We start from the raw sequence: 25,050 nt of genomic DNA, 5'->3' as shown, positions 1-25,050 counted from the left end.
GGTAGAATACAATCTAGTCCCTAACTACTTTCTAAACTCTTTTCAGGCACCCTCTCCTTCACTCACTCCACCCAGGCACACTGGCCTCCTTGCTGTTTCTTGCACACTCTAAGCATACTCCCCCCTCAGGGTCTTTGAATTTGCCTTTCTGATGCCTGGAAAGCTCTTTCTCCCCTCCCTGAAGTTCACAGGGCTCATTTCCTCACTTTCTTCAGTCATTTTTTCAAAGATCTCCTTTTCAGAAGGCAGTCCCTGATCTGCCATGCCACAGTTGCAGTCCTCCAACGCTGCTGCTAGTCGCTCAAGTTGTGTTCAACTTTCTGCAGCCACATGCACTGTAGCCCATCAGGTTCCTCTGTCCATGGAATTTCCCAGGCAAGAATATTGGAATGGGTTGCCATTTCCTTCTCCGGAGGATCTTGGCAATCCAGGGATCAAATCGACGTCTCCTACTTTGCAGGCAGATTCTTTACTAGTGTTACCTGGGAAATGTGATCTGACTACCCTATGTAAAAGACCATCTCAGAGTTGGTCTCTGACCCTTTACCCTGCTTTTTCCTTTTTAATCCTTATTATTGCCTAATACATCATAATTTACTTATTTATCTTCTGTCTCCATCTGCTAGAAGATATTCTCCAATGGAAGAGGGATATTTACCTGTTTTATTCTGTGCTGTATACCCAGTGTCTAGAGCAGTGCCTGACATGAAGTAAATGTTCAATAAGTGTTTGTTGAGTTAATGAAAGAATGTGTCTCCTCTAGTAATAAAATAAGGTCTCAGTGCATGTCATAATTTAGTCATATTTGGAGGAGTTCAAATCTGGCTACTGGGGCCTATAAGGGACCAATAAAGTACTGGACTTAGGCTACAAAGGATGTTCACCAATAGCAAAAGACCATCAACTGAAGCCAATCCATCCCACTCCATTAAGAGTTCTGTTTCAGAGTATGGTGGTCACCCTAAGATTAGACTTGAATGCCATTGCTTCTATGCAGCTTCTTAGTGGGAGAGGAGTGGGCATGACTATCTTTGTTTGACTTAGGCCAGAGAGGTTTGGTCATTTATCCAATGTCATCCAGGCTTTTTAAAGCTGAGAGAAAATAAGAACAAAAATCCCTGACCATGGAGGTCATGGTTTTTATTTGCAAAAGTGACATACACAAGACAGGAAGATCTGGGTATACTGTTTAAGGCATAAGAAATATGTGAGGTATGAAGTAAAAATGAGAAACTTTTACCACTGTAAATCTGAAGTGACCATATGTCCCAGAGGTACAAAGTACTAGTTATCTTATGTATTATTACATCCCCAATGCTTGGCACATACTCAGGTTATGTGTGCTAGTTAAATAAAAGTAGAAGCCTCACATTAAACAGAAGCCTACTAGAAAACAGGCAATAATTACTCTCATCTCCTGCAGAGGCCACAGTCTTAGAGCCATTCACACCCATAAACAGCAACACCACACACACACACACACACAGCATCTCCTAAAAGAAAAGAAAAACTAACTGTACACACAGCATCCCTACCTGCCTGCAGCTTCCTAGCCAGGTCAGGAGCAAAAACAAAGTTGCCAGCTCACAGTTTACTTCAGTACCTCCACGGGCACAGCAATGACACAGATGGATACAAACATATACGTCTATGTGGACAGAAACCTATTCACAAACCCAAGTGTACAAATACACATATACATTTCACATTCACTTCAGAATTAGGCAGGTGGGATAGGCCAGTTTATATCCACAGAAACATGTGTGCTTGTCTTTTCCAAGCAAACTCAAGGTGGGCACATAAAGAAGTATAGAAACACATTCACAAAGATAATATTTATTTCAAGGTATGACTGTAAGAAGTAAATGAGATTATGTGAAGTGCACAACAGTGCCTGGTGCATTGAAGGCATACTAACCAAGGTTACTGATAGATAGATAGATAGGAGTAGATAGATAACAGACTGACAATATAAATTTGTATCAGACTCATGTGAATATTCACCTTCAAAGCAAAATTTCCTACTCAGTCACTAGTCAGAATTTCATGGGAGTTCTAAACAACTCATCACTGTTCTGGTGTGGGGGAGCCAATAGAAAAGGAAGTAATGAAGGGTGTGCTGTAACAGCGTGGAAAGTAGGGGGCGAATCCCTGCTGATAGGAGACTGGTGGACAAAGTTTTCCAGACTTCTTTGCTCAGAGAAAGCCTGAGCTTGGAGAGAAATAAGCTGTTAAGAACTATTCTAGGGAGAATTTTTGAGGCTATTTTGGAGGCTATTCAGCCTCCAAAAACTCAAAAGAAGGAATTCCTAAAGCTACTAGGTAAGAAGGAGGGGTTACCTCCTTTCAGTAGGCTGGGAGAGAGAGAGACCCCAGTGTCCCAGCCAGTTCAAATCAGCCAGAAAATCCTGCAGAGGCTATTAATCTACTAAAGTCCAATAGCTTGGAGAAAATCTGATTAACTCCACCTCCCCAGCTGGGCTCTAGAGTGAAATGTATAGCTGGTTTCTGAGATTCAAATAAGCTGGGGAAACAGAAGCAGGAGGAAGAAGGAAAAACCAGAGAATGGGAGCAGTAAGTACTGGATACCTGGATGTACAACTTTGCACTACTATTATTTTGTAGCAAGCCGCAGCTCTCTGAGGCTCTGTTCCCCAAGCTTATGAATGTAAATAAAACTGTCTCCTGCCCAGTAGAAAGAGGACATATCTTGCAGTGAGGCCAGGAATGCTCCCTCTCCGCTGTGTAAACCGCTCAAGGAATTTCTCCTGTCTTTTCCTGCTGCAGTGGTCCTGAGGAGAGAGGGAGTGGGGAATCTTCCTTTATGGATCAGACTTCTTTCTGAAACCTCTCCTCCCTTCTCCTTTTTTTTTTTTTTTTTGGTGGAGCCAAACCATACTACTTCAGAGCTCTAAAGAAACTCAGAGATCAAGTTCAATTCTTCCCTTTCAAGATGATAAACAGAGCCCAAAGTCACGTCTGAACTGGGACCCGTGGTGTTTGCTTCACTAACGTACAACTACAGTCTTTAAAAATAAAGGCAATATTTTGAAAGACCTCGAGAGATTAACTCCATAACCTCCCCCACTCCACCACCAACCTGCAATGGAGAGGGGAGACACGAATCTCATTCAGCACTCTAAGCGTTAAACTCAATCCAGAGTCTAACACGCAATTGGCCAAACACTGGGAAAAGATCTGGTTTTCGCAGCCACGGGCCAATGAGCGCTTCGAGTGGGAGGGTTTGAAGATACTAAGGAGTTTTTCCCCCCTTTTTTTCTCTCCACCCCCTCCCGTCAGCCATCTCCCGCCACCCCCCTACCACCAATCCCCCACGCCGCCAGTTTGTTAAATTAATGCAGTAAGAAAGTCTGAAGACCTGAAGGAGTCCTGGCCTGAGGAAGATGGGCGAGCTCAGAAAGCCGAGATGCATCTGAAGCCTTGTGCTCCTGAGCCCCGCGGGGTCGCCATGGACCCCGGCAGCCCCTGAAACTTGCCCTGAGCTCTCTCACGTCTGCAGCCCCAAGCAATGGGACACCTCTTCTGCAGCGATCATAACTTATTCGGCGGGGACCAGAGAACAGGGATCGCAAGGCGACAGCAGACGGGTACGCAGGCAGGGTAACGAGATTCCGGGACTCGGTGGTGATGCACCAGCCTGGCACATTCTCCGGGATTTAACTGAAGGCAACACCGTCAATCGCTTCCCCTAGCGCCTAACCCCCTCAGGCCAGCCCAGGGGCATAAAGCCCTGATCTCCCTACCCAGGATGCTCGCCCAATCTAACGGTCCGAGGCCAGCGCTCTGATCTCCATAGATTTTTTTTTTCCTTTCACGGGGCTGGCCGTTTAAACAGAAAAACAGGGGTAAAAAAGAAAATATACCCACCCCCAAACGTGCCTCCCCAGCGCCGCAGGGAGCCAACAGACACGCTGGAGTTTAACAAACAGCAATACTCTTCGCGCTCCTGAAAAGCAGGGCTGGACGCTCTCCGTGGTGCTGAAACGCTTAGAGGCTGCCTCTGTCCGTGGTACCTAGAGCCCCGTTGCTCCGATTTCCCCTGGGGCTCTCCCTCCGCGCCCCTGTTCCCCACCTCCCCTTAGGATTTGGATTATTTTCTTCAGCAGCGCTCGCAGGTTTTGTAAGTGCCAATTTGAAACATTTTTGCCCCCATAACTCGTGGACTACAAAGCACAAGGACCTGAAAAATGTACAGCTTCAATACTCTTCGACTCTACCTTTGGGAGACCATTGTATTCTTCAGGTATGCAATTTTTTACTGACCACATCGCTCTGATGGAAATGGGGGAAAGGAGCATGGAGGCTGACTCTGTCCGTGATCCCCTCATTCGGGGGGAGGAGGGTGCTGTATACCGCGGCAATCGGGTCCTTCCATCCCCCGCTCCGTCCCTCCACCCCCGCTCCAACCGCCCGCAGGGTGTCTGGCTTGTGCGTGGAGGTCTGAGACAGTGGCCGCCCTGGCAGCTGTTTCTTGCGATTTGTTTGTCCTTCTGCCTTTTACACTCCCTGCCCCATCACTCTCCCCCAAACCCCCTGCATATTGACTCTCATTCGGCTGAGGACTTTAAGGGGAAGCTTTAGGAGTTACTCAGTTTAATTAGGACTGCATTCTCTCTAACCGCAGTGCCGAAAATCTCAGCTCTCCCGTCTGGGAGCCAAGTGACAACTAGCGGTGACGGGGAAGGTTGCACTCGAACCCACTGGACATAGAACATATTATTTTCTCTCCTTTTTTGTTGTTGTTTTCTTTTTCTGCGGTGTGGGGGTGGGGGGTTGTTGCTGAGGCTCAGTGATTGGAAACAATAGCGTTATGACCTCAGGTTGTAAAGCTCTGAACGTGGGTGCAGAGGGGAATCTACTCAGGAACAGACTCCGGAACACATTTCTCTTTTGAAACTTTGACTCCCTCCTATCTCCCATTCATCTTTCCAAACTCTGCTTGCTAACTGCAGATCCTGAACTGAGGGACAAGTCTCATTTGTTTTGTTTTTTTAATTTCTGTCTATCTCCAACTCAGGATGAGTTCCCCCAGCCACCATCTCCTAGGTTAAAATTTTCTGTCCATAGGCTTAGCATTCTTACATTAGCACAAGTGAAAAGTGAAAAATCACATCTTCAGGAAGCATTGAAATGTACAGTCTTTTCGTAAGTGGGTGAATCATGCCATCTTCAGAGATGGTTATGATAAATTCCATTTACATGAATTGAAAAAAATTAGTCTTCTCCCATGACCTGCAGGGATCATTAATCTTCTTCATTTTAGACGTCTGCCTCTCATGTTTTACCATCACATTGGATTAACAGTCACTTGAAAAATCCACTCTAGGTTATTTTTAAAAATAAGTAAACCAACATATATTAGTCTCTCCCATCATAAATCTACAGCAAATATTTCTTGTTGGATTTTTTTTCATTTTTACATTATTGTGAACTCTGCATATGAATTGTTGGTTTGATTAATCCAGTGGTTGGTTTATTAAATGAATGACACCTCTCTCCAGATTGTAAGGGTCTACACGTGATCCTCTCTTCATATATTTCTCTTGGGATGAAGAAAAGACCTCTCTCCTTCTCTGAGATACCCAACGCTAAAGCTTCTAATCTCCAGTTCAAATAATTATTTGATAGGCCATAGTCCTGCCCATAGCTCAGAATACAAATACTCAAGGAATCAAATTTAAAAAGTGCAACAATCCAGGGCCTTGTGAAATGTAGCTACTTTATGGGCTAAAGGGCAGGAAGTATGCTCTGAACAATACCAAATTCTTTCTCTTCTACATACATAGTAGAAGTGGAAAATGCTGTGGAGGTGGGATACTTGGTAACATTTGTATGCAAATTGATTCTGTTTGGCTTTCTGAGACAGAATTGAACCAGAGAGATTAAAGTGCAAATTAATAGGACCAAGCACATCCTTCCTTCCAACTCCTTTTTTTCTTGCTGAACAGTATGTAATGCTTGATTTTTCTTCTCTCAGACATTGTCTTTCACAATAGAGAGACAGTCTGAAAGGTTGGCACTGTAATCATTTAGATAAGGTTAGGAATCCACTGTGTTAATTTTTTAAATTATGGGTGGTGGCTTATCAGGACGCATAACTCCACATCTCCATCCCCTACCTGCGACAAGGCAGACAGGAGCTACAATGAATATGGGATATAATGCCATGTGTTTATAAGGAAAGAAGAGTCATGACTATGGAGAGCTGGGAAGGGAACGGTGCTGTTGCACTTTCAAAATACAGAAATGGCTACATTATTTGGGGAATAAAGGTTGTTTTAGAACATGAAACATAAAATAGGAAATATAAGAATTGAACTAGGGAAATACCCTCAGCAATTTTTCAGAGAGATGAGAAAAATAAAAAGGTCACAAGGAGAGAAAGTACTGTCTATGTCTAATTGGCATTTTCATTACTCTCTCATTTTTTAAAGTTTAGGTGAAAATACAGAAGCCTTAAAACCTGGGGGCTCAAGAGAATGTATGTAGAGGTAATTGGAGACTGGTTCCCTAGCAGATTCCATGTGAATAACACCTTCTCCCCCAGGGGACAGGTACCATGTTGCAATGAGCCAATCCAATCATCTCAGGCACCCAGGTAGTCCTTAGATTAAATGAAGGCCAGCTGCTCACCTTGCTGGGGAAATCTGGGGGCTAGGAAAGAAAAGGCTCTTGATGACAGAAGTGCTGCTGCATCCACACACAACCAGCAAAATGACAACAATGACAGCAAAACAAACAAAACAACATGCAAAGTGAGTTTGCATGCCAACAAAGAGAAGGAATTGAAGCCTTAGAAAAAACTGAGGGGGAAGAATAAGAGGATACAGGGGGACAAACAGCATTGCAGTCCTTACAACTGTGTCCCTGTAAGTAAAATGAAGTGAGTTGGCTGAAGTTCTTGTCCTGATATTTTAAAAAACCTGCGGTTCTAAAATTCTATGAGTGATATTCAAGTATTCAATAAACTAAATGCTGTCTCTTTGTTTTTAGTTTGGGATGGGGCTTTATATCCAGACTGGTCAAAAGCAATAAGCAAAGATATGTTTTTGTTTTTGTTTTTAATGGGAGCATATTCCTTTCCAACCTCTTTTTAAGTAGAAGGAAACTTGATTTGATTCCCAGAGCCCTTACACTGGCTTATGGCTGGGAAAGGGCCCAGGGTGAGCCCCATATTTTCTCATCTTCTGAGTAACTCAATAGATCCATGGTATATAATCATGTTTCTCGATCTTGGCACTACTGACATTTTGAACATTTTGGAAAATTCTGTGATATGAGGGCTGAACTATGCATTTTAAGATGTTTAACAGTATCTTTGGCATCAATAACCCTCTCTCCCTTAGTCATGACAATCAAAAATGTCTCCAGAAGTCTGGGATGGGAGGAGGGCACAAAATTGCCCACAGTTGGGAACCACTGGTAAAGAATGATCAAATATTTAACCTAAGACTCTGATGAACCAATTGTAATGAGGAGGAAAGTCTTTTCTTTAAGAAAATGCCCCCCTGGAACACAAAAGGCACAAGAGTGAAGCAAACAAAGACCTAGCTTGTGCTTGAGACCAGAATAAAGGCAGAGGAGATAAACCACGTCTAACCCATGGGTGGTTTTCCCAAAAGATGATCAGCTTTCCTTTATTATCACTTCTGTCTGCCAACCCATAGGTGTTTCCTTGCACAGAGTTTTGTACTGAATATGGTACTCTCTGGCTAAGAAAGGTCATGGAAACCTTGAAGGAAAGCTGTCTCTACCTCACTGAGGTCAAAAGGAGCATGGTAAACAGATTGCTTCATATCTCAGTCCTGAAAAACCACCCAGCTGAAAGGTAAATGAGCTTTCTTCTGAGGAAGCTCTTCTGGCTTCCCGTTCTCCAAGCTTGCCAAGGGGAGCAAATGACAACCTGGATCTTTCCCTCCTGGTAGCATAGCTGTATTCCTTCTCAAATCTTACCTGCTGCATTTTGGGCACTGCAGAAAGTGTCTAGGAGCTTCTGGAGCAGGCCAAGGACTTTTTCCCCAGGAAAGATGCCCCTTGGGCAACTTTGCATTAGGGCCAATCAAAATGTCAGTCTACCCTCTTTGGGGGCTCAGGAAGCTTGAGAAAGAGAAACTCTCATGTTTTTCATTCCTGAGGGACATTTTGGACAAGAACGTCAACCTGGTAAATGGAGTCATGAATCAGCACATAACTTCTGCATACTTACAAAACTGGGAATGACCTATCAGGGGAAATGGAGGGAATTTATTTTTGAGACCACCTTATGAAAGAGGCTGCGACCATGCGGTGCCGTGGAAAGCCGATTTGAGAGCCTTACTTGGAGAGTTTGGCTTTTCTCTTATCCTGCAGCATGGCTCTGATGAATCCCTTTCCTTCATAGGGACTCAGTTCTCTTACCAATCCACTCAAACAATTAACTCCGACACCTCTAATATCCCTCCCAACTCACATAAGGTCTTCATAAAAGACAGAGGCCCATTCCCACAAAAGCTCAAGCTGAATTTACCTCAGTGACGATACTGCCTTCTTTCCTACACCAGGCATTTATTTGTGTTAACGTGCCCAGTCCAAAACTAGGCACTCTGCAGGGGAGACAGAGCTAATAGATGCCACAGTCCCTGTCCTTGCAGAAAGGGGAGACACTGCTCCTTTTAAAGCTCCATTAAATACCTTTTTCCTTCGTCAGAGGGCCCGCAGAGCTCCCCTTCAGACAGTCTGTGCACGCGGCCTGCGACAGCATCACATTTATGTGGGCGTCATTAACTTTATTTCCTTCATCAGCTGGCAGAAGCCAGAATGATTTTTAAGATGGATGGCACTGTCTCCTGCCTGGCCATCTTGACACTATTCTGCAGGTTCTCTGCTCCTTTAGGCAAAGTGGCCTTGGCCTCAAGGGTAGAAGACCCAGGATCCAGAATTTAGCTAGTGGCATGCCCTTGAGAGGGTTTCCTGACCTTTCCAGCCTCACTTTCCCCAGCTATAAAATAAAGAGAATTGACAAATCACTGTCTCTAAAATTAATTTTCCCTGTGCCAGTCAAGGATTATCACCTCCCAATCTCCTTCACAATAGAGCAGTTTTGGTAGCAGGGTATTTCAATTATTATAAGAATTATATTCACGTTCAAAGGTCTAAAAGAATTGAGGACCATAATAAATAATCTCACTTCCTGGAAAGCTATCCCAATCTAGACATGATTATTGACAGATTCCATAAATATGTCAGTTTCCCCAGAAAATGCTTTGTATGATGAGAAAATATGACGTCTGATCATTATCCTCAGAGATCTGAAGAGAGGCCTGAGAAAGAGACCAAAGGCGTCTATACTCTTGTCAGTGATTCTGTTTAGGTTTTTCCCTCCCCTATAAGGCTAAGTTTTTAAAAATTTGTTTACCAAATCCCATCCATTGTTAACTTGTTTTCCCCATCTTTACTAACCAAAGATAAACTGCCAGAAATACTGAACATCATGTGATAAGCAATGCCACCACAATGAGTTAACCTAAGAAAATACAAAAGAAAAGGTGTGATGCTTTCTTGTTAGTCTATAGAGCCTTGTCAGAAGTAAATATGCAATTTGATAATCTCTGAAATGTTTAAAATGGATTCTGAGTCCTCATTACTATTTAATAAACCCTCTAGGTACTCAGGGACCCCATTTGGGAAATATTAGATTTGAATTATTCTATATGGCTCCAAGAGAAGAACTGGAATTAATAGATTAAATATATTTTTAATGCACACACACAAATTCTGTTTTAATGTAATTCAGAACCTTCTGACAGATCAGTCAACTGTGTACCGGCTGCCTCAGTTGTAGTGAGGGTCCCTGTCAGTGGAGGTATGCAAGCAGAGACTGGAAATCCACCTCCCAGGAGGGATGTAGAAGGAATTCAATCTACTTTTGTGAATTGGGATTTGTAATTTGCTGCAGAAAAGTAAATGAAATGCAGGTCAGAGACAAGTCTTCCCCCGGCTCCTGATCTCCAAATTATCATCTGATCTCTGTAAATTTTCCAAGTCATGCCATAAATACACATCCACTCGTGCCTTTTCCTTCTCTGAAATGGCTTGGATAATAAATTGGGCGATGAACACGCACATACACACACAAACTCATATGCGACCAAGGATTATTAAAAGGAAATCACCTTGGTTATGTAAGACTCTGGCTTTAAGAAATGAGAAGGACCTCAGAAATAAGACAATGTCAGAGCCAGAAAGACCACCAGAAAATTCACTGGTTCACAGACCAGTCCTCAGGCACAGATGGTGTTCACAGGACTGAATGGATGAAGGCCTCGCAGCCCTAAACTCCAGCTGTCTCTCCTGAACCAACTCCCTGTTCAGCCTCCCACAACTGAAAACACCATCAGGCCAGCCAGGAAATTCATTCAGAAAGCACATTGGAAGGGAACAATGCCCTGAGATGCTGGGGAGAGGGGCTTCTATGCACAGTGCTTATGCTTTGTAGTGCAAGCCCTTATGAGGGGTGCTGAAGCCCTGGAGCTTTTGAAACTCCTTATAAAGGATCCCTTTGTGGTTTTCTGAAGTTGATATTGTCCGAGTCCCCCAAGGCTAATTCAGTGCAATTAGATTACCACTCTCTGCTTTTGAATTCGGCTGTTTTTCAGTGTCTGTTGCTAAATGAGTTTACCGTCTTAACGGGGAGCTGCTGACAGTCATTATCCCAGCCGTGAAATGGGCAGCGTTCTCTCTTGCCTCGTATACTGGGCAACCCCAGGCCCCTAGAGAACAAGGCTCTGCTCCCTCACTCGCGAAGTCCAGTCTCCATCTCCCACCCATTCACGCCCAGAGAATATTTTGCTAGAATCATGGAGACTTAGGGCAGTTCTGTAATTCAACAGCTCTCACATCTAGCTATGAGGGGCTTGTCAAGCATACAGTTTCCCACCATCATACTAAACTAACTAAAACAGCATCTCTGAGGATGGGGACCCAGAAACCTCTAAAGGTAACAGGAGTCACTAAGTCAGAGCTTCTCAAACTTCAATGTGTGTGGATCCCCTGAGGATCTCATTAAGATGCTGATTCAGACTCAGGAGGTCTGGGGTGGAGCCTGAGAGCCTGCATTTCTAGCAGCCCCCAGATGATGCTTCTACTTCTGTGGACCACAGGTTTGAATAACAAGGCTCTAAACCATTCTGACCCGGGACTCTGGACATGGACCAATCCATTTATCTTGCAGATCGGGAGAGAACAAATGACTTCCTCAAAAGTGAATGCCAGCCCACCCAAGGCCCTACACAAATGTGCTCATCCCCCAAACTTATTCTTCCACAACACGTTGTGCCCCGGACTCTGCTGCTGTGCTTTGCTTCCTTTGACCCTTTCACTTGCTGTGCTCCCTCATAAACACAAACATGCACCTTAAGAAGGGTTCCTCAGGGAGCTATTTGTATCTCCAAACTAGGGGGGTAATCCTAGTGCACCAAATATTCTCATTCACACAGCTGGGAAGTACAATTGTGTGATGGGTGGATGAAGAGAAGGGGCACCTGAGGAACTGGCTTTGAATGCTGGCACCAAGGGGCCCTGGAACACAGCAGTGAGTCTATAGGGACTGATGGGAGAGGCAGATCAAAGGTGATCAGAAGGAGAGAATCTGTGCTTTCTTTCTCCAAGGATGATCTCACTGACAAGTCTTCCTGTGGACATTGTACTATTAACTCTGCATAACTGGAGGCTTATTTAGGACTCCCCAGATGTTCAGAGACTGCCATCCCTTCTGTCATCTGTCTGATCTCAGAACGATGTCCTTCCTTCCTTCCTCTCTAGCCCTTTAACCCGTCAACCTTTCCAAAAAGCATATTAGTATCTTACACATCTAATAGAGTGACTGTCAAGATCTTCAGCCTTTGAGAGCTGCGTGTTTACTGCTCTGCGCTCAGTTCTGCAACACTCCCCAGCTCCAGAGGAATGCGGCAAGGCTGCTGCAACCCTGGCTGCCAGAAGACTTGCGGGGTTCTCTTACAAGAGCACTCCACAGTCTATAGAGTGTTTCGCACCTGCATTCCCATATGAGCTTTCCAACCACCTTAAAAAAATAGATATAAGGCAGTTGCTACTATCCCCATTTTAGAGTCAAGAAAACCGAGACTTAGAAAAGTGACTTCCTTAAGACACACTGTTAATCTCAGGGTTATGTCAGATTCAAATACAAACTTCCTTCCTCCTAGCTCACCACATTGCCTCTTTCTTCTTAAAGTTGGTGTGTGTGTGTGTGTATATATATATATATATATATATATATCCCTAACCTACAGCTGGACTATCTACATCCCTAACAGTATATACAGTGCCCTCCTTAATAGGTACCCCTCTTTATATATTCCTCTCAAAGTTGCAGCCCCTGTGAACTGATATGGCTATCAGGCTAATAGCCTCCACCCTCGACCAGGGGGCCACAGGGGTTATGAGCTGGGAATTTCCCATCAGGGTTTTGATTTGATAGTCATTGTCTTCGGATTCTTAGCCTGATAGGTATTTCTTTCTCTCTTCTTAACCTTTTTAAATTGTACTATATATATATATATATATATATATGTTCTATTTTTTAAAAATGCTAATACTAGACTTAAACCTAAAATCCCCTTTGATGATGATCTCCAGGTCCCTCCCAGCTTTCATTTCTTCAAGAGGTAACCTACTTGATAACTTTTATTCATATATGTATATATTATATATGCACACACATATATATAAATATACACACACAAAGTGATAGTATATATATTGTTCAATAGTTATACATACATATGTTTAAATATATATTGAAATCTATTGAACTATATATACTATCTATTGAGCTGTATATACTATTATTCATTGAAATATATATGCTATCTTCATGGAATCATATTGCCCATATGATTCTACAACTTACTCTGTTCACATATCAGCATGTCTTGGAAAGCTTTATCTGTTGAGGTGAACATCTCCACCTCATTCTTTTAGCTACTGCAGAACATATGTTATGGATATCCCACTGTTTTCCAGCCACTTCCGTATTGATGTACATTTCTACTTTTTTCCAATTTTTCCACTGAAATCAGTGCTGCAATAATCACAGTGAACCTACATCTTTGTGAATGAACACAGGCCATTTTTCCAGGCAGATAACAAGAACAGAAATGGAATCGCTGGGGCACAGAGCTAGCATATCATTTACGTTAACAGATACTGCAGGAGGGTATCCCTTCCTTCCTTCCTTTACGATGCTCCATCTCAGCCTTGACTGCAACCACTCAATACCAATCGTTAACTATTTATCAAGTGTTCATTGAATGCTAGATACTGTGCTAACAACATCATGTGCCTCATGTCACAAATCCTTAGACCTAAGTATTATGATATTCCCATATTACAGGTGACAAAACTGAGGCATAAATAGGTTATGTAGTTTACCCAAGGTAAGGCAACTCGTAAGAAGCAGAGCTAGGATTCAAAGATAAGTCTGAGTGCACAAAACATTCTCTTAACCATTGTATTGCCACTGTTATTCCAAGAATGAACCTGGGAGGAAAAGCAGGGAGGAGACTGAACTGGAAGAAGATGGAGGCAAAAAAGAGATGAGTTTGCTTCTTCAAATAATCAAAAGCTCATCTCCTGCAGGTGGTTCTAGATATAAAGTTAACATACATCCATAAATGGATGTGAGTGTTTAATCTCCACCCTTCACAGAGGAGGAATATTACACTACTTTCCACCCTGGGCAGAGAGCATGTGGTTAGAGCTCTGTCTCAGGGTAGAGATGGGTCCCTGCAGTACAGCCTTTCTTTGTCCCCTAATCACTCCACTGAAAGCGCTATCGGGGATGATGGGAGAGAATGACTGAGCAGGGAGGCAAGGAAAAAAGGCAGCATAATCTCAGGCTCATCTTTTTCTTTTTTAACTGCCAGTCCCTGGAATTCAGACCAAAGACCTTTTCAAGCCTCATGCTCTAACCTCCAAACACACAGGATTGAGGATACCCAGTTTCCCTTCACCTTCTGTACATAAGATTGGAGAGGCACCCCAATATCCAGCATCGGAGACCTCACCACAAACTCGGGACCTGCTGCTCCCAAAGCAGACCCCGAGGGTTTCTCAGAACACCTCTAGGCCAGGAAAACATACCCAGATGAGGGCAGGGAGCAGAACGGGGAGAGGCAGCAAGGACCAAGCTAGCTCTCCTTTACAAGCAGGAGCATCACTCTAGACAAGGCCTGTGGGAAACCCAAACAATGCGTCTCAGACACCTATTCCCAGCAGCCATCTGAGGGACACCAGAGACAATTCTGAATGTGTCACTAGCAGGCCTGTTGCCAGTAGGAGAAAAAAACACAATAGAGATAAAGTCTTCTCATCTCAACCTCCTAATGTTAACTTTTGAAATAAACTTGCTGTTTCGTCTGTTTACATTATAAACATTATACATGTTTGCCATAAAATATTTAAACCACAAAGGGAGATATGCTTAAAGCTAAAAGACACAGAAGTCCTACTCCCTAAGGTAAATCACTTAACAATTCAATATTCATCTTTCCAGATAATCTTAATAACATGATAATGACAAGAAGCCTTTCTAAAATTTGAATATGCATTAACTCATGTAATCTTCAGAACAATCCTGTAAGGATATACTATTATTCATCCCATTGTATAGATGAAGTTACAGATGAGGAAACAGAGAAGTTTAGTGATTTTCCTAGGGCTGCCCAGCTTAGAAATGGCAGTGCCAGACTGAAATCCAAGCCGTGAGACTCAGAGTCTTTAACAGCTGTGCTCAATCCTGAGCTGTTTCTGTTTTACAAAAATAGGGCTATACTAAATGCTATGCTCTGCAACTTGCCTTTTTTCACCCAGCAATACCTTGTCAGTACACATACAGATGGATCTCATTCATCTGCGCATTTATGCTGCCCTTCGCTGAGAACACCAGGCTCAAGTATGACCCCACTCTCAGCTTGCCACAAAAGAGCCACCACTTCCATTTCCAGCTCCTTCACTTCACACAAACCAAATTCTACCTCAGTTGAATTTCTCATTGGTCTGTTACATGCCCATTGTTCTCATCTCTGTACTTTTCTCCCACTGGTCCCTAACGTTCCTTAAATCTAGGAAGATCCCTCCCTCATTTTCGCCCTGAAAGGCACACCCACCAATTCTGGATTCAAGTTCATTTGATTTTTGAAACCTGTCTCTGTCACTTCCTAGCTGTATTATCTTGGCAGTTTGCTCAACCCTTCTGAGCCTCAAGTTCCTCATCTTAAAAAATGGAGAAAACTTTGCCAATAGACAAATGCAGTCACCTTTAAGCACTTTTTCTGAGCAGAGCACAAGCCCTTAGTGAATTCCCTCTCCACTTCTCTCCGATCCTATCCACACCTCACAAGCCAACTCTAACAACACTTCCTCCATGAAGCAACCCCAGACTGCCACCATCCCTACCCAGAACTGGGCATGGATTCTCCTTCCTAAATCTCCTCGGAAATGTAGGCATTACCTTCAGCACTCAGTTCGCACACTGTGGCCTTACAAACATTTGGGTGCCCTTCTACTTGTTCAGTTGGACAATAAGCCCTTCAAAGACTAGGTTCTTAATGGGTTTCTTGGTTCATGTGAAAGGCCAACATGAAGAAAAGGTGCTCACCAGGGTTTTCAGCTTGCTCCGTTCCCCTCATTGACAGTATTACCCCAGTGGCTCATGTATGTTAGATATTCAGATCTTGTTGAATTGAATTGTTTTGTCCCCATATACCTGCTCCCATCCTTCTCTTATTGGCTCTGCTGAAGCCCAGGACCAGAAGGCTTCCAACCAGCCAATGCAATGCACTGCTATGTCTCACAGTGACACCTTTTTGCTCCAAGAAATGAGTCACAGTGAGAGTGAGCTAGACATACAGCTCAGCCCTGGCTCGAGAGCTATTGCAGAGAGTTGTTTAGCCTTATCCTTGCTGTCTAGCCAAGGATGTCCAAACTCTGGGCCTCTCAAAACATCTGTGCCATTGCATATATGGCTGCCTCCCACTGGGGCCTGGGTCCGCAGAGAGGCCCCTTTCCATAAGACAAGGCAAACTTTTGAAAATGGCTTTCAGTTGTGCAGGAAACACAGACCTCACTGGAGCCAGTTTTTGTGATGTGACCAAAAACATCTAGTAGAAAAGAAAAACTCTTGACAGGAGCCAAGAAAAGACTGCATCATGCCCAAAGGGAAGGGTCTTGGAGGAATTCACTGAAAATGCCTTGGAATATGAAAAGCTATACCTCCTGACAAAGAGGGTGACAAGGTTCAGTAAAAGAGTCAACCTCCACACCACCTCGATTGGACAGCCTAGAGAATAGAGCAGAATTTTCCTCCCTCTGAAAGCCCTGCTCTGACTTTGTAACTGAGTCTCAGTTTCTCTATCCCTAAAATAAGATTGGACTTCATAAAAATCCAACTGTCATTGCATAATTCTTAAGTTGACCCCAGCAGTTAAAAACTCTGGCTTGCCATCAGTCAAATATGTTCCGGAATCCTTGTTAAACCACTTGTGATGGTATGAAAGAAAAGAAAGTGAAGTCACTCAGTCGTGTCTGACTCTTTGCAACCCAATGGACTGTAGCCTACCAGGCTCCTCCGTCCATGGGATTTTCCAGGCAAGAATACTGGGGTGGGTTGCCATTTCCTCCTCCAGGGGATCTTCCCAACACAGGGATTGAACCCAGGTCTCCCTCATTGTAGGCAGATGCTTTACTATCTGAGCCACCAGGGAAGTCAAAACGCGATGGTATACCCCTCTATGACTTGCAGCAAGATTGTTTTTAAGATGTCTAAGCCTCAGTTTTCCTCATCTGTAAAATGGCAATGATAATTATCCTTCCCTGCCAAATCACCCTAAGAATTCAACAGGAAAAGACATGTAGAGTGATATCAATGCACGTGCAAAGCATTGTGGGATCATAAAGAAGAATCTGACTAACTCTGCCTAGGGGCTTCCTCGGTGGCTTACATGGTAAAGAATCTGCCTGCAATGCAGGAGACCCAGGTTCAATCCCTGGGTCAGGAATTGAAGATCCCCTGAAGAAGGAAATGGCAACCCACTCCAGTATTCTTGCCTGGAAAATCCCATGGACAAGGAGCCTGGCAGGCTATGGTCCATGAGATCGCAAAGAGCTGGACATGACTGAGCAACTAATACACACACAATTCTGCCTGGGGTTGGGGGGTGGGGGGCAGGTGTGGTGCAGTACAAAGTTGAAGACAATTTTAATAGGAATCAAAGCACTTAAACTGGGCCATAAAGAATGACTAGGTGACACCTAGTGACACCAGGTGACAAAGAGGGCCAAGAGAGGATGATGCAGGCAGAGGAAAAGGGCTTACAGAAAGGGAAAATGGGAGGATGGGGAGTTCAGGAACACTGGATGGGCCAGCTATCTCCCGTGACCTAAGACTCAGCCCAGTCCTGCTCTGCCCTGTTCTCTCCCTATGGGTCTTTCATCATTCGGAAGCAAGGCTGAGCAGGGATAATTTCTTCATCATCTAAAAAATATTTATTGACTTTATACCATAAACTAGTAATCTTCCTACATTTGGGGGACAGATTCGGTGATGAGCAGAAGAGATGCGGTCTTTGCTCTCACACAGCTTAACTTCTAGAGGTGGTACAAACAAAGAAACAACCCGGGAAATCAGAATTTCAGGTCATGGTCAGTGCTCCAAACCCAGTCAAACAGGAGAACAGGACAGAGGAGGGTTCACTGGAGGCCACCGCAGGGTGCCTACACTTTCACATGCTCTCTCCCTTAAAGCTTACATCACAGCGAAGTGGGAAGGGGCTGTTTCCTTTTACCGATGAGGAAACTGAAACCCTGAGCCGAAGAGTGATTCATCTACAGTCTCACAGTCAGTAAGTGCCAAAGGCAGATGACCTCAGTCCATGCAAAAAAGTCAAAAATACTGAGGAAAAAAGATTCAATAGGGGGGAAAGCAAGAAGCAAACAGTATATATAGTAGGATCCCATTTTTATTTTTTTAAATGTTTCATTGTTCTCACATGGGAAAAAAGTCTAGAGAAATGGACCCAAAACTGTTCATAGTTGTTATTATCTATTGAGAATGAGACTATTGGGTGCTTTTACTTCTTACATTAAATATTTTAGTAATGCTTATATGTTTTACAACAATATTTATTACTTTTGAAAGCTGGAAATTTTTTTTTTTTTTAAGAAAGAAAGAGGATATCAGAAAGCATGGGCATAAAAATAAACTTGGAGCTCACCTTAATAAAAAGACAACCTATACCAGGTAGGGAAAAAAGACACTTGGAGAAAGGTGAACCCAGGCCCAGTTGCTTGGTATCTTCCAAGTAAAATCAAGCCTAGGGGCTGAGACAGTTTGGGGTTTCTGAAGGACTTTCTCAAGCAAATGGAAGTTGCTTTTCCCACTGAAGTCATTGTGCTGGAAGCAAAATGTCATTGGAAAATGGAAGCCAGAGTTACATTAGAGATTTGGGTTTTTACAACAAGTGATGGTTGGAATATATTTTCATCAGAGTGACTAGAGCCCTGCACAATTCTGTATGTAATTTCATAGCATCCTCTAGGTCATTAAAAAAAAAAAAAAAACTTAGGGAAAGAATTTTCTGACCCCATTCCTTCAATTCCCAGGGGGAAACTGAGGCCAGAGGGAAAAGTCAACCATGAATTAATGTCCAGCCCAGACAAAGATGAAGACCTCTAATTCTCTTCACATCAGGATGATTTTTCCTAAAATTTCATGATTGTCCCACTGATAGTATGTAACATAGATTTCAGTGGTTCAGGATAATTTTGTTATACTTTATCATGAATTTTATTTTCCTAGGTACTAGAATTACCAATTTCATTATAATCAGTCAGTTAGTTCAGTCGCTCAGCCGTGTCTGACTCTTTGCAACCCCATGAATTGCAGCACGCCAGGCCTCCCTGTCCATCACCATCTCCCGGAGTTCACTCAAACTCACAGACATCGAGTCGGTGATGCCATCCAGCCATCTCATCCTCTGTTGTCCCCTTTTCCTCCTGCCCCCAATCCCTCCCAGCATCAGAGTCTTTTCCAACGAGTCAACTCTTCACATTATAATACTGAGAGTTTATTTTAAACAACAACAAATCAAATTAAAAAGCAATTAAGTCACAGTATATGAATTGGACAAAACCTGTCAGATGATATGCAACTGATTTGGGCTTGGGGAGTACTGTATCCTATCATTCTACCTTGGACAGTGCTATTGTTTTAACTGGAAAATGCCAGTAAGACTTGTGAGATTGGGTAGGTTCTGAGCAAGGCTTAACTTGAAGTCCTAAACAGCTTCTCAGAGTGAATCATAGACATGAGCTGCTATCTGAATTCAAATGGTTGGGAAAAGATGGCACATTTGGGTAAAAAGTAGGTATATTCACCTGGCAGAGCACAGTGGGGATGAGGTCACCAACAAGTGTCTACTGAAGCTACTTTCACAGGTTTCCATCCCCTTCTTATGTAAGAATGACATCTGTGACTCCCAACCCTGTGCCTGACAGACAGGAATTCCTCTAAATAATATCTATAATTAATAATTTTATACAAAGCATGCATTAAGAACCTACAATATGCCAGGAACTTCTCTAAACGCTCCACATACGTTAACTAATATTTACAGCAGTCCTCTGAAGTAAGTACTAGTTTCATCCCCTTTTGTGGATGAGGAAACTGAGGCAGGGAATCTTCCCAAGCTGGATGCCTGTAGGCCAGCCACCTTGCCAATCCAATACAAAGTCTTCCTAAGACATTGTACAAACCTCTCCAAAGATGTGGTGGGGCAGGGGGGAAGGAACAGGGCCTCTGAGGCAGAAAACTGAGAGGCTTTCTCCAAACACAGCCTTTGCCAGTGAGGAAGGGAGGTGAGGAGGAGCTGACAACACCCTTCCCCTCAGATCTGCTGCTCAAAGCCCTGATTTCCTTTCCGTCTATCACCATGGGGTTTACGAAAAGATGGGGGAAAAAAAGAATAGTACTGGGCAAGGAATAAAGGGGGGGACAAGAAGGGAGAGAAAAAGAAAGAGAGAAGAAGAAGAAAGAAGAAAGAGGACTTATCTTGGGTCTACTCTGAGTGGGTTTGGCCAAGAACTCACATGGGAGTCTTTCCCTCCCGGGACCACAGTATTCTAAACTGTAAAATGGATGGAGGGACTGGACTCAGTTCAGTTCAGTTGCTCAGTCGTGTCTGACTCTTTGCAACCCCATGAATCACAGCATGCCAGGCCTCCCTGTCTATTACCAACTCCCGGAGTTCACCCAGACTCATGTCCATTGAGTCAGTGATGCCATCCAGCCATCTCATCCTCTGTCGTCCCCTTCTTCTCATGCCCCCAATCCCTCCCAGCATCAGAGTCTTTTCCAATGAGTCAACGCTTCACATGAGGTGGCCAAAGTACTGGAGTTTCAGCTTTAGCATCATTCCTTCCAAAGAAATCCCAGGGCTAATCTCCTTCAGAATGGACTGGTTGGATCTCCTTGCAGTCCAAGGGACTCTCAAGAGTCTTCTCCAACACCACAGTTCAAAAGCATCAATTCTTCAGCGCTCAGCCTTCTTCACAGTCCAACTCTCACATCCATACATGACCACTGGAAAAACCATAGCCATGACTAGATGAACCTTTGTTGGCAAAGTAATGTCTCTGCTTTTGAATATGCTATCTAGGTTGGTCATAACTTTCCTTCCAAGGAGTAAGCATCTTTTAATTTCATGGCTGCAGTCACCATCTGCAGTGATTTTGGAGCCCCCAAAAATAAAGTCTGACACTGTTTCCACTGTTTCCCCATCTATTTCCCATGAAGTGATGGGACCGGATGCCATGATCTTCATTTTCTGAATGTTGAGCTTTAAGCCAACTTTTTCAATCTCTACTTTCACTTTCATCAAGAGGCTTTTTAGTTCCTCTTCACTTTCTGCCGTAAGGGTGGTGTCATCTGCATATCTGAGGTTATTGATATTTGCCCTGGCAATCTTGATTCCAGCTTGTGCTTCTTCCAGTCCAGCGTTTCTCATGATGTACTCTGCATATAAGTTAAATAAGCAGGGTGACAATATACAGCCTTGACATACTCCTTTTCCTATTTGGAACCAGTCTGTTTTTCCATGTCCAATTCTAACTGTTGCTTCCTGACCTGCATATAGGTTTCTCAAGAGGCAGATCAGGAGGTCTGGTATTCCCATCTCTTTCAGAATTTTCCACAGTTTATTGTGATCCACACAGTCAAAGGCTTTGGCATAGTCAATAATGTCTCTCTCAGCTCTATCATTCTAGGATTTAGAAACAAATGAAGGGAAAGGAAAACCTAGAAGACTAGGAGGGGAAAGGAATGTTGGTGGGAAGAAGCAAATGCTAAGGAGGAATAACAAAAGGAGGAGGAAATAAGAGGAGGAGAAAGGAAGGCATTTCCCAAAGCAGGTGACATCTGCTTATTTTGTTGAAAGAGGAGAAGGAAGAACTTTCACATAAAGAATTACAATAAAAGCTTTATTCTCAGCAGCCAACTCATGTCTCCCACCAGTGAGTCATGCTGATGTTGTGGGGAGGCGTGGCTGATGTTGGTGAGAGGTATGGCCGGTGTTGGTGAGAGGTATGGCTGGTGTTGGGAGCCATGGCTGATGTTGGTGGGGGCCATGGCTGATGTTGGTTAGAAGCATGGCTGGTGTTGGTGAGGGGCATGGTTGCTGTTGGGAGCCATGGCTGATGTTGGTGGGGGCCATGGCTGGTGTTGGTGAGACGTATGGCTGGTGTTGGTAAAAGGCATGGTTGGTGTTGGTGAGAGGCATGACTGGTGTTGATGAGGGGCATGGTTGGTGTTGGTGAGGGGCATGGTTGGTGTTGGGGGCCATGGCTGATGTGCGGGGGGACGGGGGGGGGCATGACTAATGTTGGTGGGAGCCATGGTTGATGTTGGTGAGGGCCATGGCTGATATTGGTGAGGGCCATAGCTGATGCTGTTGGGGGCCATAGCTAATGTGGGTGAAAGGCACAGCTGATGTTGGTGAAAGGTATGGTTGATGTTGATGAGAGGCATGGCTGATGTTGGTGAGAGGCACGGACAATGCTGGTGAGGGGCATCACTGATGTCTGAAAAACAGGGGCCTAAAAGGAGCCCTGAAAGGAGGAAGAATTGGCATGTTCTCTGTGTCTAAGAAGGACAGCCCTTCCTTAGCAATGAGCAACAATGATCAGTATACTCCCAGGTTCTAGGAGACGTCTTAGGGAAATGACTAGAGAATATGCCCAAGGGAGCTACAACTGCAACATTACCACATAGTGCCTATGAGGATGCAATCCTGAGAACCACTGAACAGAGAAAATCCCAGACCAGAAAGAAATCTTCCTAGATCATTTTTTCCAACCTCCTGCCTCTAAGCATCCCTTCCCTAACTGCCCTGTGCCAAAGGACTCAGCACAGAATGACATTCAGTCCTATTCTTTCATCTTTTCATAGCTGTCTGAGCCAATCCATGCACTGAGGTCCTTGAAGACAGAGAGTGCCCCCAACTGATTGGATATATGCTTAATCCACATGGAAGGTGCTGGGCACACAGTGGGCCCTTCACACCCATCTGATAATTGATCAATACGGTAAAATGGCTCTAGTCTCTCTCAATAACATCTATATTGCTGCTTAAGATTACAGTCTAAACATACTGCATTGCATTCACTCCACTATCTACCCCTGTTCCAAAGTCCAATCTGTCATTTGCTTGAGAGGACACCTAGGTACCTGCCTCTGCAGAAGTGAGCTAGCGTACCTACTCTGCAGGTAACATCTCCAAATCTGGAAGTGACCTCCAGGAAGAAATGAACAGATAGGCTCACTCTATAAAACGAGAAGCACGGGTGCAGATAAATTTTTTAAAAACCATAGATAATTGTTCACTTAACATATAATGAACAGATTCCTGGCTAAGCAATTTATCTGAATGTTTTACTCTTCCAACAAACCTAAAATTAGAATTAAGTATTCCTAGTTTCCAAAGGAAGAAACTGAGGGTCAGAGAAGATAAGCAACTTTCAAGGTCATACAATAAGTAGTAAACTCGACTCTAGCCTACTCCCTGACTGCTTCATCCTTACAGTACGATACTAAGAGTTCAGCCTGTGTGTGAACACTTCCAGAAGCAAGAAACTCACCATCTCCTTAGGGAGTCTCTTCCATTACCTGATAGCTCGAATGGTTAAAATATTCTTTCCTCACATTGGGCAGCCACTTCCCACTCTGAAAGTCCCATCTGCCTTCCCTAGTCAGTTGGAACAAGTCAATAGCCTACAGAAGGTACCTAAACTGTGGAACCAGAAGGGTCAGGTTGTATTCCTACCCTACCACCTACTAGCCATGTAACTTTCAACCAGGTCATTTCTGCCATCTGTGCCTTGGTTGCTTCATGTGGATGACAGGAACACAAATACATACCTCATGTAGTGCTCTGGAGAAGAAGACATAAACAATATCTGCAGAGGGCTTGGTTCAGTGCCTGGCAAACAGTAAATATCCAAGAATATTATTTTACTAAGTTGAGTCTCTCTTCCCCATGACAGCCCTTCAGAGATTTGTTAAAAAATGATCTCTCTGTCTATGTTTTCTCTGAGCCAAACACCCACAGAGTCTTTAATTATTCCTTACAGGTCAATTCCAAGTTTGTTTACCAGCCCAGTTGTTCCTTTCTGGACCTGCTCCAACCTGTTAATGTCCCTCTTAAGATGCAGGACCTGTGATGGAAAATAATAAATTAGCCAAGATGTGAAGTACAGTCCACATCCGGTATTTCTTGCCATATCAGCTTCTTTTATCTCTAGGTTTTTCTGAATTTCTTCAGAATTGTCAGGTGTAATCTAGACTACATAAGATTTTAATGAAGAATATTTGAGTCTTACCAACAAAGACTTTTATTTTTATTTGTAATAACGGCTAAGATACTAAGTAGTTTTTATCTAGCACGATATCAACACCTGATTTTCTCCTTTAATTACAACCACCCTAGGAGCACTATTATTAACGCTATTTTACTGACAAAAAATTTAAAAAACAGATTTGAAGAGGTTAAGTAACTTGCCCAAGATCATACAGCTACACGGTAGAACCAGATTTGAGTTCGCCATGATATCCTACTCCCCATTGCAAGTGTTTATGGTATGCTCATTATATATAAATATTTTCAGGGATAAAAATGGAATATGACATAGGCAAAAAAAACATAAGCAGGGCAGTTTAATAGCAAATGAAATGCACTGCACCAAACTACGCTGAATTGCCAAACTCCACTGTCACCAAGATCTCTCCTTCTCCCCTCCAGCACATTCCAGTGTCTAGGGCTTCTTGGGTAATAAGCATTAAAACAGAAAAAGGAAAAAGAAGTGGTCACCTCTCTTCTTCAGCTACCACTTACTCACCATTGCCTTCAGCGCTGGCCACTAGCAGACTTCCCCTTGTGAGGAATTCATCTTCAGTGAGGAGCCAAGCTGCTGGTCCTGGAGTAGGGAGGGGTCCCTTGACATTGCTAGAGGCTTTCTGCCTTAGAAACATTCATACCCTTTGACTCAGCAATTTTGCTTCCAGGCCATAAACACAGGTTTGTGAGCACGGGGGCTTTTCACGGCATAAATTATAATAGTTCAAAATTGGAAATAATATAAATGGCCATCAAAGACGGACAGCTAAATGAATGCTGATATAGTCACACACTGGTTCATGCAGTCACTCACAATTATCTTTCTAAAGGTTTAATAACAAGAAGAAATAAAATTCTCATTTAGAACCTTCAGTAAAAAAAGCAGGAAACAAAACTGATTATAATCTATAAAGAAAAAAAAAACCTAGAGGAAATTTACTAATATGTTAACAGTAGGTATCTAGATAATAGGATTTCCAGGTAGGTTTTACTTTTTCTTTGAACCTTGTTGTATTTTTCTAATATGCATTCATGGCTTTTATCATCAGAGGAAAATGTTATTTTTCTAAAGGATGGAAAGAATCTG

General features: G+C 43.3%; 1 protein-coding gene across 1 annotated transcript in view; it reads left to right on the top strand.

Annotated features, from left to right (window-relative positions):
- Nucleotides 1-3,385: 3,385 nt before the first annotated feature.
- GLRA1 (glycine receptor alpha 1) overlaps nucleotides 3,386-25,050 on the top strand; it is an 87,147-nt gene continuing 65,482 nt past the window's right edge. The window contains exon 1 of the mRNA XM_061424109.1: nucleotides 3,386-4,264. Within this exon, the coding sequence (XP_061280093.1) occupies nucleotides 4,209-4,264 (56 nt within the window). The 5' untranslated portion in view covers nucleotides 3,386-4,208. The remainder of the gene's footprint in view (nucleotides 4,265-25,050) is intronic.

Source organism: Bos javanicus, chromosome 7, assembly GCF_032452875.1.
Source record: "Bos javanicus breed banteng chromosome 7, ARS-OSU_banteng_1.0, whole genome shotgun sequence".
Taxonomy (NCBI): domain Eukaryota; kingdom Metazoa; phylum Chordata; class Mammalia; order Artiodactyla; family Bovidae; genus Bos; species Bos javanicus.
The sequence above is the reverse complement of the archived record's forward strand: the minus strand, read 5'-3'. Positions and strand labels throughout refer to the sequence as shown.